Source organism: Oncorhynchus tshawytscha, linkage group LG25 (genome assembly GCF_018296145.1).
Source record: "Oncorhynchus tshawytscha isolate Ot180627B linkage group LG25, Otsh_v2.0, whole genome shotgun sequence".
NCBI classification, from domain to species: Eukaryota; Metazoa; Chordata; class Actinopteri; order Salmoniformes; family Salmonidae; genus Oncorhynchus; species Oncorhynchus tshawytscha.
In genome coordinates, this window is record NC_056453.1 from 23,309,898 (window position 1) to 23,324,155 (window position 14,258).

At 46.5% G+C, this 14,258-nt stretch overlaps 1 protein-coding gene across 1 annotated transcript in view; it reads right to left on the reverse strand.

Annotated features, from left to right (window-relative positions):
* Positions 1-14,258, reverse strand: part of bahcc1b (BAH domain and coiled-coil containing 1b) — a 68,790-nt gene that overhangs the window by 20,386 nt on the left and 34,146 nt on the right. Inside the window, 7 exon segments of the mRNA XM_042306141.1 lie at positions 1,893-2,134; positions 4,032-4,198; positions 6,898-7,830; positions 8,894-9,233; positions 12,290-12,483; positions 13,493-13,642; positions 13,808-14,104. Of these exon segments, the coding sequence (XP_042162075.1) occupies positions 1,893-2,134; positions 4,032-4,198; positions 6,898-7,830; positions 8,894-9,233; positions 12,290-12,483; positions 13,493-13,642; positions 13,808-14,104 (2,323 nt within the window).

Genomic DNA, 14,258 nt, shown 5'->3' on the forward strand with positions numbered 1-14,258 from the left:
TGTGTGTGTGTGTGTGTGTGTGTGTGTGTGTGTGTGTGTGTGTGTGTGTGTGTGTGTGTGTGTGTGTGTGTGTGTGTGTGTGTGTGTGTGTGTGTGAGAGAGATAGAGAGAGAGAGCATGTGTAGGGCATTAGGGGGTTTGCTTTGTAATCCTGTGTGTGTGTGTGCATGCCTTTGTGAATGCCTGCCTGCGCGCTCAAGTGTATGTGTTAGAAGAAGAGGTTGGTGAGTCATTCATCACTGTGATAAGTTTACATGGGGACTTTGTCCAGCCATATTAATATGTGTTGAGGGTGAGAGGGAGTCAGGACATAATCAATGGTGGTGATAAATATGATTAAATGTGATTAATGATGATTAATGAGTCTCTCCTCTGAGCTGATTAATCTATTAACCCCTCTCATTTAGAAACCACACCGGGTTTACTACCAGGTTCACACACACTCACACACACACACACACACACACACACATGCTCAGTACGTGTGTGTGTGTGTGTGTGCGTGCGTGCATGCATGCGTGTGTGTGTGTGTATTTGTGTGTGCGAGCGAGAGAGATAGCAGTTCCTCCACTCAGCAGTAGCAGTTCCTCTCATAAAGATTCTCAACAAGGTTCATCTCAGGGTACAATACTTTATTGAAAGCCATATAAGTACAGTAAATATACACTATATATGCAAAGGTTTGTGGTCACCCCTTCAAATTAGTGGATTCGGCTATTCCAGCCACACCCGTTGCTGACAGGCATATAAAATCGAGCACACTGCCATGCAATCTCCAGAGACAAACATTGGCAGTATAATGGTCTTACTGAAGAGCTCAGTGACTTTCAACGTGGCACCATCATAGGATGACACCTTTCCAAGTCAGTTCATCAAATTTCTGTCCTGCTAGAGCTGCCTCTGCCAACTGTACGTGCTGCTATTGTGAAGTGGAAAAGTCCAGGAGCAACAACGGCTCAGCTGCGAAGTGGTAGGCCACACAAACTCACAGAACGGGACGGCCGAATGCTGAAGCGTGTAGCACACAAAAATCATCTGTCCTCGGTTGCAACACTCACTACTGAGTTTCAAACTGCCTCTTGAAGCAATGTCAGCACAATAACTGCTCGTCTGGAGCTTCATGAAATGGGTTTTCATGACCGACCAGCCACACACAAGCCTAAGATAACCATGCGCAATGCCAAGGGTCGGCTGGAGCGGTGTAAAGCTCACCGCCATTGGACTCTGGAGCAGAGGAAACACGTTATCTGGAGTGATGAATCAAACTTCACCATCTGGCAGTCTGATGGATGAATCTGGGTTTGGCGGATGCCAGGAGAACGCTACCTTCTCGAATGCATAGTGCCAACTTAAACGTTTGGTGGAGGAGGAGTAATGGTCTGGGGCTGTTTATCTTAGTTCCAGTGAAGGGAAAGCTTAACACTACAGCATACAATGACATTCTAGACGATTCTGTGCTTGCAACTTTGTGGCAACAGTTTGGGGAAGGCCCTTTCCTGTTTCAGCATGACAATGCTCCAGTGCACAAAGCGAGGTCCATACAGAAATGGTTTGTCGAGAAAGGTGTGGATGAACTTGACTGGCCTGCACAGAGCCCTGACTTCAACCCCATAGAACACCTTTGGGATGAATTGGAACGCCGACTGCGAGCCCGGCCTAATCACCCAACATCAGTGCCCGACCTCACTAATGCTCGTGGCTGAATGGAAGCATGTTCCTGCAGCAATATTCTAATGTCTAGTGGAAAGCCTTCCCAGAAAAGTGGAGGCTGTTATAGCAGCAAAAGGGAGACCAACTGAATATTAATGCCCATGATTTCAGAAGATGAGGTGTCCACATACTTTTGGTCATGTAGCATATCTGAATAGAAGAACCCCTGCGGAGACACTCACCTGAGTCTCTTGGGGCCATCTGAGGCGCTGGGACCCGGGGTAGACTTGCGTTTCCGGGGGCGACCAGGTCGTCTGCGAACAGGGCTGTGAGAGGTCTCTGCTTTCTGGTGGTCATGTTTTCTCTGCAGCTTGGCTAATTCTCTCTGTTTCTCTTTGTAACGTCTCTGTATCTCCGCTAGCTGCACTCGCATCGCTAGCTCCGCCTCATCCATCGTCTCCATGGCAGCCTTCACTGGACACACCTGCAATACAAACAGACATTAAATATATAGTAGACTGTAAATGGACTGTACTGTGTGTCGTTCAGAGAGATCACTCCAGATTCAAGTTGAAATATGATGTTTTTGCAGGTCCCCAGGACGTCGGGAGACGCCGTCAAAACAATCCACTAAGGGCAGAAATATAGCTCATGTGCCTAAATACAGGACGTCGCCACTAGGGGCAATGATGAATGCTATTACAATCAAGTAGGCATGGGTTTTGCTGGGGTTTGTGGACAGGGGTGGCGGATGGGTGTAATCTGCGAGCTCCGGCGGTTGCGTGTTCAATCCCAGTGATAAGCACTCACGTTTGCAACTTCGAAATTTGACGTTTGGAGAAATGTGGAAAAACGTCTCATTCTGCAGTGAAACTGTGCGAGCTTGTTGGTATTGTAACGCATAAAATGTAGCTTGTGTGTATGTACAGTGGGGCAAAAAAGTATTTAGTCAGCCACCAATTGTGCAAGTTCTCTCACTTAAAAAGATGAGAGAGGCCTGTAATTTTCATCATAGGTACACTTCAACTATGACAGACAAAATGAGGGAAAAAAATCCAGAAAATCACATTGTAGGATTTTTAATGAATTTATTTGCAAATTATGATGGAAAATAAGTATTTGGTCAATAACAAAAGTTTATCTCAATACTTTGTTATATACCCTTTGTTGGCAATGACAGAGGTCAAACGTTTTCTGTAAGTCTTCACAAGGTTTTCACACACTGTTGCTGGTATTTTGGCCCATTCCTTCATGCAGATCTCCTCTAGAGCAGTGACGTTTTGGGGCTGTTGCTGGGCAACACGGACTTTCAACTCCCTCCAAAGATTTTCTATGGGGTTGAGATCTGGAGACTGGCTAGGCCACTCCAGGACCTTGAAATGCTTCTTACGAAGCCACTCCTTCGTTGTCCGGGCGGTGTGTTTGGGATCATTGTCATGCTGAAAGACCCAGCCACGTTTCATCTTCAATGCCCTTGCTGGTGGAAGGAGGTTTTCACTCAAAATCTCACGATACATGGCCCCATTCATTCTTTCCTTTACATGGATCAGTCGTCCTGGTCGCTTTGCAGAAAAACAGCCCCAAAGCATGATGTTTCCACCCCCATGCTGCACAGTGGGTATGGTGTTCTTTGGATGCAACTCCAAACACGACGAGTTGAGTTTTTACCAAAAAGTTATATTTTGGTTTCATCTGACCATATGACATTCTCCCAATCTTCTTCTGGATCATCCAAATGCTCTCTAGCAAACTTTATTATCAGTGGTCTTGTATGTCTTCAATTTCCTAATAATTGCTCCCACAGTTGATTTCTTCAAACCAAGCTGCTTACCTATTGCAGATTCAGTCTTCCCAGCCTGGTGCAGGTCTACAATTTTGTTTCTGGTGTCCTTTGACAGCTCTTTGGTCTTGGCCATAGTGGAGTTTGGAGTGTGACTGTTTGAGGTTGTGGACAGGTGTCTTTTATACTGATAACAAGTTCAAACAGGTGCCATTAATACAGGTAACGAGTGGAGGACAGAGGAGCCTTTTAAAGAAGAAGTTACAGGTCTGTGAGAGCCAGAAATCTTGCTTGTTTGTAGGTGAACAAATACTTATTTTCCACCATAATTTGCAAATAAATTCATTAAAAATCCTACAATGACATTTTCTGGATTTTTTTCCTCATTTTGTCTGTCATAGTTGAAGTGTACCTATGATGAAAATTACAGGCCTCTCTCATCTTTTTAAGTGGAGGAACTTGCACAATTGGTGGCTGACTAAATACTTTTTTTGCCCCACTGTATATACATACTGTACATGTGCATTATATGTATAAGTGTGTGTGTTCAGTTCTATGTGAGTGTATACAGTTCTATGTATGTTTTGGCATACACACATACCGGCTCGTGGCGAGGCATCCAGCTGCATTTCCGTCGCAGGTTGAGGGTCCTTCTGACGGTACACTGCTGCCCCTCCCCCGTCCCTGTAGCTCCTCCCCCCAGCTCCAGACTGCGGGCCGCAGCCAGGGTCGCCAGGCTACGCAGGTCAAAGGTCAAAACATCCTCACCTTAAAAAAAGAGAGAGGAAAAACATTACTTCTTTCTGGTGTGAAAATATATATTTTTTAAAGTGGTGTGAAAATAATATGACTTGATTTGTCCTATTGCCGCCCCCTAAACAAGTGATTTACAAGCTAACTTATAGCCTTCACACCCACACCCACACCCACGCACACAGGACCACACACTCACTCATCGGCCGAGGTAGACGGACGGAGAGAAAGAAGGAGGGAGAGCGCTAAAGGAGTGCTGTCTCTCCATCTATCACTGTCATTAACTCTGTCATTGTCACCGCCTGCAGATCAACTAGAATATTCATGAAGGACGAGCCACCCCAGACACACACACACACACACAGGCTGAGCTGCACAGACACAGTCATATTACTGTGTGCAAGAGAAAAGAAGAGAGAGATGGAGAGAGAGGATGATAAAGACAAAGGGAGGGAGGTAAGGAGGGGATGAAGGGAGGACGAGGCAGAGGAGAAGCAATAAGAGGCAAGGTGTTTATTGAGATATCTATTTATTCTCCTACATCTCCTCATTACTGACATGGACACAATCCAATTTACCCTACAGGAGGAGAGAGGAGGAGGGCAAGAAAGGGGACTGAAGTCTTCTGAGAAGGAGAACGAGAGAGAAGGGGAAGATGGAGAGGGAGCGAGAGATCGAGAGAGAGAGTAAGAGGGGAAGAGAGGGTGGCATTGCAAGAGAAAGAAGGAGTAGAGGGAGGGAAGGCGAGTGAGAGGCTAGACGACGAAGAGAGATTGCGATAGAGGAGAAAGAGAGAGAAAGGGATCGGTCTGCTAGGCCAAAAGGAAGCAGTGTCTGGTTTTACTACAGACCCACTCAGAGCTGGACCACTGGAGCTGAACGGCTATTCACTGACAATATTAAAAACCTGTGTGTGTACCTGAGCTTAAACCATAGAACAGGCAGGGTACACAGAATATATTAAAAGTGAGGAAGGCAGGGAGAAATAATAGAAAGGAAGGGATGGATGGATGGATGGATGGAGAGAAAGAGTGTGAATGAAAGAATGAGCAAATTAATAAATATATAAATGAATGAACCATTCCCCTCAGAGAGAGAGAGAGAGAGAGAGAGAGAGAGAGAGAGAGAGAGAGAGAGAGAGAGAGATAGAGAGCTTGAGAGGAAGGGTGTAAGAGGCAGAGAATGAAAGCGAGTGAGGGATAGGAGGGAGGAGTAGAGGGATGTATCTCTCCTGTCCTGGAGTGGAGTCTCGTCTGTCAGACCTCTGGGCCAATGAGAGGCTCTGGTTACCCATGACTGGATGACATCACCGCTGACATCAACAGGCCTAGTTTAGCCTCCCCAAGGGCGGCAGCCACAGATAGATGCCTTCCGCCTGCCCGCCACACACACACACACACAGGCAGGTGTAAACACACACGGCACACACGTACACAGACTGTGCCTTGTCATTTTTTGCACTTAGGTCGATTTGTATTATTTTATTTTATTTAACTAGGCAAATCAGTTAAGAACAAATTATTATTTACAATGATGGCCTAACCCGGCTAAACCCTAATCCGGATAACACTCGGCCAATTGTGCGCCGCCCTGTGGGACTCCCAATCACGGCCGGTTGTGATATAGCCTGGGATCGAACCAGGGTCTGTAGTGGCGCCTCTAGTACTGAGATGCAGTGCCTTCCGCCCGCAGGCCACTCACACACAAGCAGGTGTAAACACACACAGATACGCACATGAAATCACACATACACACACAGCTGTGCTGCGCGGTATAATTTTTTGCACTTATTAATTCTGTCATCAGGGCTTGCTAAGGAAGGATTTACACAGAAGATTACATCGCTTTTTATAAATGAAAAAAGGGGGGGACGGCAAATGGAGAAAAGCGCAGCCAGTGTGGTGAAGAGAAACACAGATGCTGATGGAGTGTAACAGGGATTCATCTGGGATTACTTAACAGCTTACACACACACACACACAAACACGCACGCGTAAATAAAAACACGTTCTCTCAGAGGGAAAAGAGGAACGGTTTAAAGAAGAAGTGTTTTAAACAAGAGCTTCTAATTAGCCAAGCCACACTCCAGAGCCTGAGGGAGGGAGGGAGGGAGGGAGGGAGGGAGGGAGGGAGGGAGGGAGGGAGGGAGGGAGGGAGGGAGGGAGGGAGGGAGGGAGGGAGGGAGGGAGGGAGGGAGGGAGGGAGGGAGGGAGGGATGAGACACTTACACTTTTGCATTGTGTTTCTTTCTTTCTCCTATCTATCCCTTTCCCCTCTCTTCCTCCCTCCTTTTGCTCCCTACCACTCCAAACCCCTCTCCCTCACCACCACATCTCGTCCCCCAGAGAAACATTTGATCTTTGGACTTGAACAGAGGCTCTAAGAGAACAGAGGAAGGAAGCTGGACAGTCAGTGGGGACGTTGTATGTGTGTGTGTGTGTGTGTGTGTGTGTGTGTGTGTGTGTGTGTGTGTGTGTGTGTGTGTGTGTGTGTGTGTGTGTGTGTGTGTGTGTGTGTGTGTGTGTGTGTGTGTGTGTCAGTGTCTCCCATCTCTGCACATCTGGGTTCTTGTCTGTCTGTCTGTCTGTTCTCCCATCTCTGTTTCTCTCTTTGCTCGTCTGTCTTGTCTGTCTGTCTGTCTGTCTGTCTGTCTGTCTGTCTGTGTGTGTGTGTATGTGTTTGTGTGTGCTCTCACACATTCTCTATCCACTCACTTCCTGTCTCTCTCTCCTTCTCCCTGTTCCTCTGCAGTATCCCCAGCTCAGCCAACTCTCCCAGGATCTCCATGCCTCGGTGTGGGAGTGGGCACGGGGCGGGCAGGAGTGTATTGGAGGGGGGCACAGGGGGGTAGCAGGCATCCCGGGTGGCACACAACGCTGCAGCAATAAGAAGCTCCAGACTCCAGATGCAGGGATCATCACTGAGGGTGGAGGCTGAGGTTGGGGCTGGAGAGGGCCGTGGGCTGCTTAGTATCTCTACAGAGGCTTCACTCGTACTCATCCTAACTTCCTCCTTCTCCTTTTCCTTCTCCTTCTCCTCCACATCATCACCCTTCTCTCTCTCCTCCTTCTCCTTCTCCCCATGTCCAGTTAGCTCAAGGGGCAGGGAAACAGTACAATCTGGTAGGTGGTTATTTTTCAATTCTGCTGAACTTTCCCCCTTCTCATCTTTCTTCACTTGTGCTGGTTGTGGGTCCTTCAAGCCAGCTGGCTGGACCAGGCCGCCCACAGAGACCTCTCCTTTCTGGGCATCCTCAGAAGCAGAGACTGGGGCTAGAGATGGAGCTGGAAGTATGGCTGGGGATGTGGCTGAGGTTGAAACTTGGGCAGGAAACGGCGCCATTTCAAGAGTCTTCACTCCACTGCCAAATAGTGGAGGCTCAGATACTGATTGGCCCTCCACCTCTGCTCCTTCTCGTTCCCTTTCTACAACTCCACTAGATTCTACAACTTTACACCCGTTCTCCTTATTCTCTGGTTTTGCCTCCTCATCCTCCACAATCCTCACGGTGTGTGGACAGGGCTTAGGGCAGGGCTCAGCTGGCTCCACCTCCAGATCAGCATGTTCAGCCAATCGGGCCTCCTCTGGGGAAGGACCAGCCTTGTAACCCATGGTGATTTCTGGATAGGTGTAACCCGGTGGAAGATCTAGGAGACAGAAAAAAAAGAAACTCCTTTAGTAAAGAGTGACTAATAATCAATCAATCATTCAATCAATAAGGCAACAGAGATTTAGTTGAGGAAGCATTGATACAGCAAGTGTAGTCTATAGGCAGTAAGAAATAGGGCATCCCAGCAGCAGCAGTTTGTGCATCTAGGCTATATGTCCATGTGTATGTGTAGGGGATATTGATGACACCCTCCTGCCTGGCTGGGATTGCAGTGCCGACACTGTCACCCCACAACTCTGTTATTGATGGTATCCCTCCGCCCCCTGACAACGCTGCCAGATGAATGCATATCCTTCCGCCTGCTGTCTTTCAAGGACCTCTGAAGGATAAGGAGGGGCTATCAGAAATGTTTCTGACCTCGCTCATATAGAGTACACACACACATTCAACACACACATGCACAAACACGCACACACACGCACTCAAAGACACAGACTAGGGTCCATCCTTGCTTCAAACGTTCTTCGCAGAATCAAAGAATAACAGGCTTCACAGACCAAGGATTCTTATCTTTCCTGCAGCATCTTCATCTCTCAACGTCTCTGCTACTATCTGTTCTCCTTCTTTTTTCCATATCCTTCTTTCACCAATTCTATATAAATGTTTATTTCTCCCTTTACTCCTCTCGCGTTCTCTCTCACACACATTCTCGCTCTATCTCCTCCTATTTCCCTCTCCCTCCCTCCTCCTCCTCAATCTCAGTAGTAAATGGAGGCTGGTACAGACTCTAACCTTGGGAACTGATGAAATGTTCTAGTGTTTCTCCTCTCTCCTCCACAGAGCAGAGGGAATCAGGGATAAGACTGCTATGTGTCTCTCGGTTTATTAGTTGGTGTTGATGAATACTATATCAGAAATAAAGACACAGTGCAAGAGAATGTGCCAGAGACTAAAGCTCAAGTGTTTGTCACAGTGTGGTGCATATTTGTGAGTAGAATGAAGAATGGGGGAGAGTGGGTATAAAGTTCGTAGGTTACTTGCGTGTGACAGGGTCAGAGTGCACCAGGAAACATACAGCTCAGACATCAATCCAAACTCACCTGGCTCTAAGGATTGTGGATAATCCTGAGGCGGCTGCCCCTCTCCTCTTTCCCCTCTTTCCGCTCCTTTCAACAGGTGTGAGGGGGCGGGGCTTAGAGCTGGGGATCTAGGGGCTGCAGCCGCAGGGCTGGGGGCAGGATTTAAACGGTTCTGGGGGTGTGTTCTCCTGGAAGGGGAGTTGCAGCAGGGTGCTTGGCGACTGCTGGGACACACCCCCTGGGAGGGAGGGGCGGTCTTGGAGGGAGGGGTATGGGAGAAGGGCTTAGCAGCACGGGAGGTTCTCGAAGTGTCGTGGAGAGGAGGGTCGTCAATGGTGATAGTGGTGTCCTCTGCCTTCCTCTGTAGGGAGGTGGGGGGAAAGGAGAGCCTTAAAGAATAGCCACATACTGTATTCCTTCAGCTGATTCAAATAATCAACTCATCATCAAGTTTTGATTATATGTATCAGCTGTGTAGTGCTAGGGCAAAAACCATGTACCCAGGGGAAACCCCAGGACCCAGTTTGGGAAACACTGCCCTAAAAGACAAAAAATGTACCCAGGGGAAACCCCGGGACCCAGTTTGGGAAACACTGCCCTAAAAGACAAAAAAAAACTTGCGTACCAGAATAATGTAATAAATCGATTGAATGAATGATTCAATCTAGTTGACATCGGTAAAGTATGTTTTGTCTTTCCTCTTTCATCTCTGCTTCCCTCGTGCAGCAAAGACGTTTAGGGGCCGGGGAGAAAATGCAATAACCCTTCAAAAAACTCCTGTTCCAGAGTAAAAATTGACATTTGTTGTAAAATTATTCTGCAAGAGTTAATATTATATTAGGTTACGTGAAAGGTTATAGACCTACAGTCAGTGTCCAGATTTCAGTTAGGCTATTATTCCATCCATTTAACCCATCTGAACAGTAGCCTACAGTTCCCTACAGTCCGGTCTTGTGACTTTGAATTTGCATAGTGCCTCACAATCATCACGCATGACATAGCCGGCATTGCTATCATCCTCTTTTGCCACTTCACCAAATATTTCCCAAACATTAGAATACTGTTCTGGCCCTCCTTCTATTTATTTTCAACTCTCCATTTCGCAGCTTTCCTCTTATTGAATTAAACTCTGACATTGTACCTTTTGCCTCAGTGGATCAACGTTAACTTTTTCTGCCCACGTTCCCAAAAGCTTTTTGGCAATTGGCTTGTATTTGGAGCACTACAGCTAGGCTCTATAGTTTAGGCTTGGGCTACGTACCAACACAAGATACAAATAATCAAAGAAGAACCTCAATGAACAAGAATTATATACAATACCAGTCAAAAGTTTGGACACACCTACTCATTCAAGGATTTTTCTTTATTTTTGCTATTTCCTATACTGTGTAATAATTGTGAATACATCACAACTATGAAATAACACATATGGAATCATGTAGTAACCAACATTTTTTTAAACAAAATTAAATATATTTTTGATTTTAGATTCTTCAAAGTAGCCTCCCTTTGCCTTGTTGACTGCTTTGCACACTCTTGGCATTCTCTCAACCAGCTTCACCTGGAATAGTTTACCAACAGTCTTGAAGGAGTTCCCACATATGCTGAGCACTTGTTGGCTGCTTTTCCTTCACTCTGCAGTTCAACTCATCCCAAACCATCTCAATTGGGTTGAGGTCAGGTGATTGCGGAGGCCAAGTCATCTGATGCAGCACTTCATCACTAACCTTCTTGGTCAAATAGTCCTTACATAGCCTGGAGGTGTGTTGGGTCATTGAAAAACAGATGTGATAGCATATTGCTGCAGAATGCTGTGGTAGCCATGCTAATTAAGTGTGCCTTGAATTTTAAATAAATCACTGACAGTGTCACCAGCAAGACACCCCCACACCATCACATCTCCTCCTCCATGCTTCACGGTTGGAACCACACATGCAGAGATCATTCACCTACTCTGCATCTCACAAAGACACAGTGGTTGGAACCAAAAATTTGGACACATCAGTCCAAAAGACAGATTTACACCGGTCTAATGTCCATTGCTCGTGTTTCTTGGCCCAAGCAAGTCTGTTCTTCTTATTGGTGTCCTTTAGTAGTGGTTTCTTTGAAGCAATTCGACCATGAAGGCCTGATTCACTCAGTCTCCTCTGAACAGTTAATGTTGAGATGTGTCTGTTACTTGAACACTGTGAAGAATTTATTTGAGCTGTGATTTCTGAGGCTGGTAACTCTAATGAACTTATCCTCTGCAGCAGAGGTAATTCAGGGTCTTCCTTTCCTGTGGCGGTCCTCATGAGAGACAGTTTCATTATAGTGCTTGATGTTTTTGCGATTGCACTTGAAATTCTTGAAACTTTCTGCATTGTCTGACCTTCATGTCTTAAAGTAATGACGGACTGTCGTTTCTCTTTGCTTATTTGAGCTGTTCTTGCCATAACATGGACTTGGTTGTTTACCAAATAGGGATATCTTCTGTACACCACCCATACCTTGTCACAATACAACTGATTGGCTCAAATGCATTAAGAAGGAAATAATTTACACAAATTACCTTTTAACAAGGCACAGCTGTTAATTGAAATGCATTCCAGGTGACTACCTCATGAATCTGGTTGAGAGAATGCCAAGAGTTTACAAAGCTGTCATCAGGGCAAAGGGTGGCTACATTGAAGAATCTTAAATATAAAATATATTTTGATTTGTTTAACACTTTTTTGGTTACTACATGATTCCATATGTGTTATTTCATAGTTTTGATGTTTTCCCTTTTATTCTACAATGTAGAAATGAGTAAAAATGAAGAAAAACCCTGGAATGAGACTGGCACTGTATTTATGCATGTTTCATGTTTTTTCCCCTCTTTATTCAACCCGCCCACCACCCACCCGACCTTCATCCACACAATATCCCATGACCCACGTGGATTGCGGGTTATGAGTCAGCCCGTGCATCACTACAGACCATCATGTTAGGAACACAATGGGGTTTATTGGGTGAATGCCACAAGCTAGTACAGACATTTTCAGCCAGCCAAAGGTCACTGGCAGTCTGCTAGGATCCTTTGTCTCTTGACAAAATGCTTTCTCTTTAAAAAGGGCCTGGTTTCCCCTTTCTCTGTGTTGAAACATCTCTGGCTCTTGTGGTTGAGAATCAACAGTCTACAACTGAACATGCTGAAAATGGTGAAAGCATGAACTGTGGGTTTGTTTCAACATGTTGTTTCCTAATATATGTGTGCATACTGTTAAACAATACAAGTGTTGATCATGGTCAAGGGGGAAACTACAGTGTAAAAAGCCAACTTGGCTAACGTAAATGGGAGCAAAAGTCACTGTGTTAAAGAGTATTCTCTCCATGAAAAGTTACACACGAGTGCTGAGAGTGTGTGTGTTACCTGTGAATCGCGGGTGTGTTTACCTGTGAGAGTGTGTGTTGCCGATGCAGGTGCTCCATGGCCCTGTGTTGTTGCTGGTGGTGCTGATGCTGCAGGGCGTAGAGCTCCTGTTGCCGTAGGAACGGCGAACGGGAGTAAACAGCGTGATGCTGCATGTGGGGGGAGGGACCTCGGGCTCCGTAGACCGAGGGCCACAGAGCTGACTGGTCCATCACATCTAAAGAGAGAGAGATAGTGGTATTTATAGTGGTATTTTCGGTCTGTTCTGTTCAAATCGATAAAGTGTGATTGAATTTTACTTTCAAAAAGGGACTGAGTGTGTGAGAGAAAGAGAGCGCAAGTAAGAGACTGTGTGTGTGTGTGAGTGAGAGCAAGAGAGAGAGTAAGGGTGTGTGGAAGCAGCTGTGTTATTTCTATCAGTGTGGCCTCAGACATCACTCTCTCCCTCTCTCTTTCTCTTTATCTCTCAATTTCTCATGGTGGTGTCTTTATGTGCATGGCAAGACATACATTCCCATAAGCCCCACCCCTTCGTGGCTGCCACTGCCGTCGCTGGGAACCTTTGTTCTGTGAGATTAGCCTGAGTGGGCTTATGTTTCCCTGGGGAAGGGTTCAGTGGATGCACTTCCCCTCTCTGTAGGAACTCCTAAGGAGCGAGGCAAGGGAGCAGGCAGATAATTACATTTCACAGCCTGTTTGCAAAAGAGCAGTAACACACACACACACACACACACACACATGCACCACACACACACCACAAACATCTGACTCCACCACACCACACACACACACCACCAAACTCCACCACATAGGAACACACCAACACACACTCATCCCACACACTGCATCTCTCTCTCTGTGGCTGAACCATGAGAAGCGGTGCCATCTCTCTCCCTGAATTTTAGTATCATTAGCTAATCATAGTAAAATGGTTGGCTAAGTCCCTCTGTCAGAGACTCTATGTTTTATGGCTCTGTTAATGGGAGCAGATATTCTAATGTCTCCTCTCTGAGTGTAAAGCATTATGCAAGCCATTCTAATGGAGGTTCATCTTCAGTGCCGGCTAACTGGCTGGTGTGTGTGTGTGTGTGTGTGTGTGTGTGTGTGTGTGTGTGTGTGTGTGTGTGTGTGTGTGTGTGTGTGTGTGTGTGTGTGTGTGTGTGTGTGTGTGCATGTTTGCGTGTGTGTGTGTGTGTGTGGCCTGCATGTGTGTTTGTGTGTCTTACCCAGGTGGTGGTGTGCTCCAGGCTCAGAGGGCAGGACCACCAGGGAGCCAGAGGGGTCCTGGGACAGAGGCAGGACAGGCTGCAGGGGGCTGGGCAGGCCAGGGCCGAACCCTGGGCCCATACTCTGGTGCAGAGCAGCATGGCTCAGACCTGAGAGAGAGAAAACACAAAATTAGAACATAAACTTTGAGTTTGTTTCAACATGTTTTTTCCACACTTCTTGATCCATGTGTAAAGACAGTTGCACAACAATACGAGTGTTTGTCATGGTCTGTGGGGAAACTGTATTGAGGAAAACAAGAATGCTCAGCTCACCATATGAATGGCCCATCCAGAGGGAGGGACTTCCAGTCCGCTGCATCCAATGGTGGTGGGCATGAGCAGAAGGGTCTCCACCTAATTGGCTGGCCCCGCCGGGCACCAGAAGGTGAGAGGTCAGGTCACCATGGCAACTGCTGGATGGGTGGATCCTGGCAAACTCCCCTCTCTCCTTGTTTTCCCTGATGAGGAGTTCTCTGTCTCGGTCGAGGTGATGAAGGCTCAGCTGCTCTTCTGTCATCCTCTTCCTCTCTTCTGCCTCCCGGCCCAGCGGGTACACAGAGCGAGACATACCTGGCAACACACACAGCGGGAGAGGGAGGGTTTAGAAAGCAGATCTGGTAACCCTTAAACAAAGCTAGCCTAGCAATGCCATAATTCTTAATAAGTCATGCCAGATTTCTAAACACAACGCAGCTGTTGAAAGAGTTGAAAAAACATTAAAAAA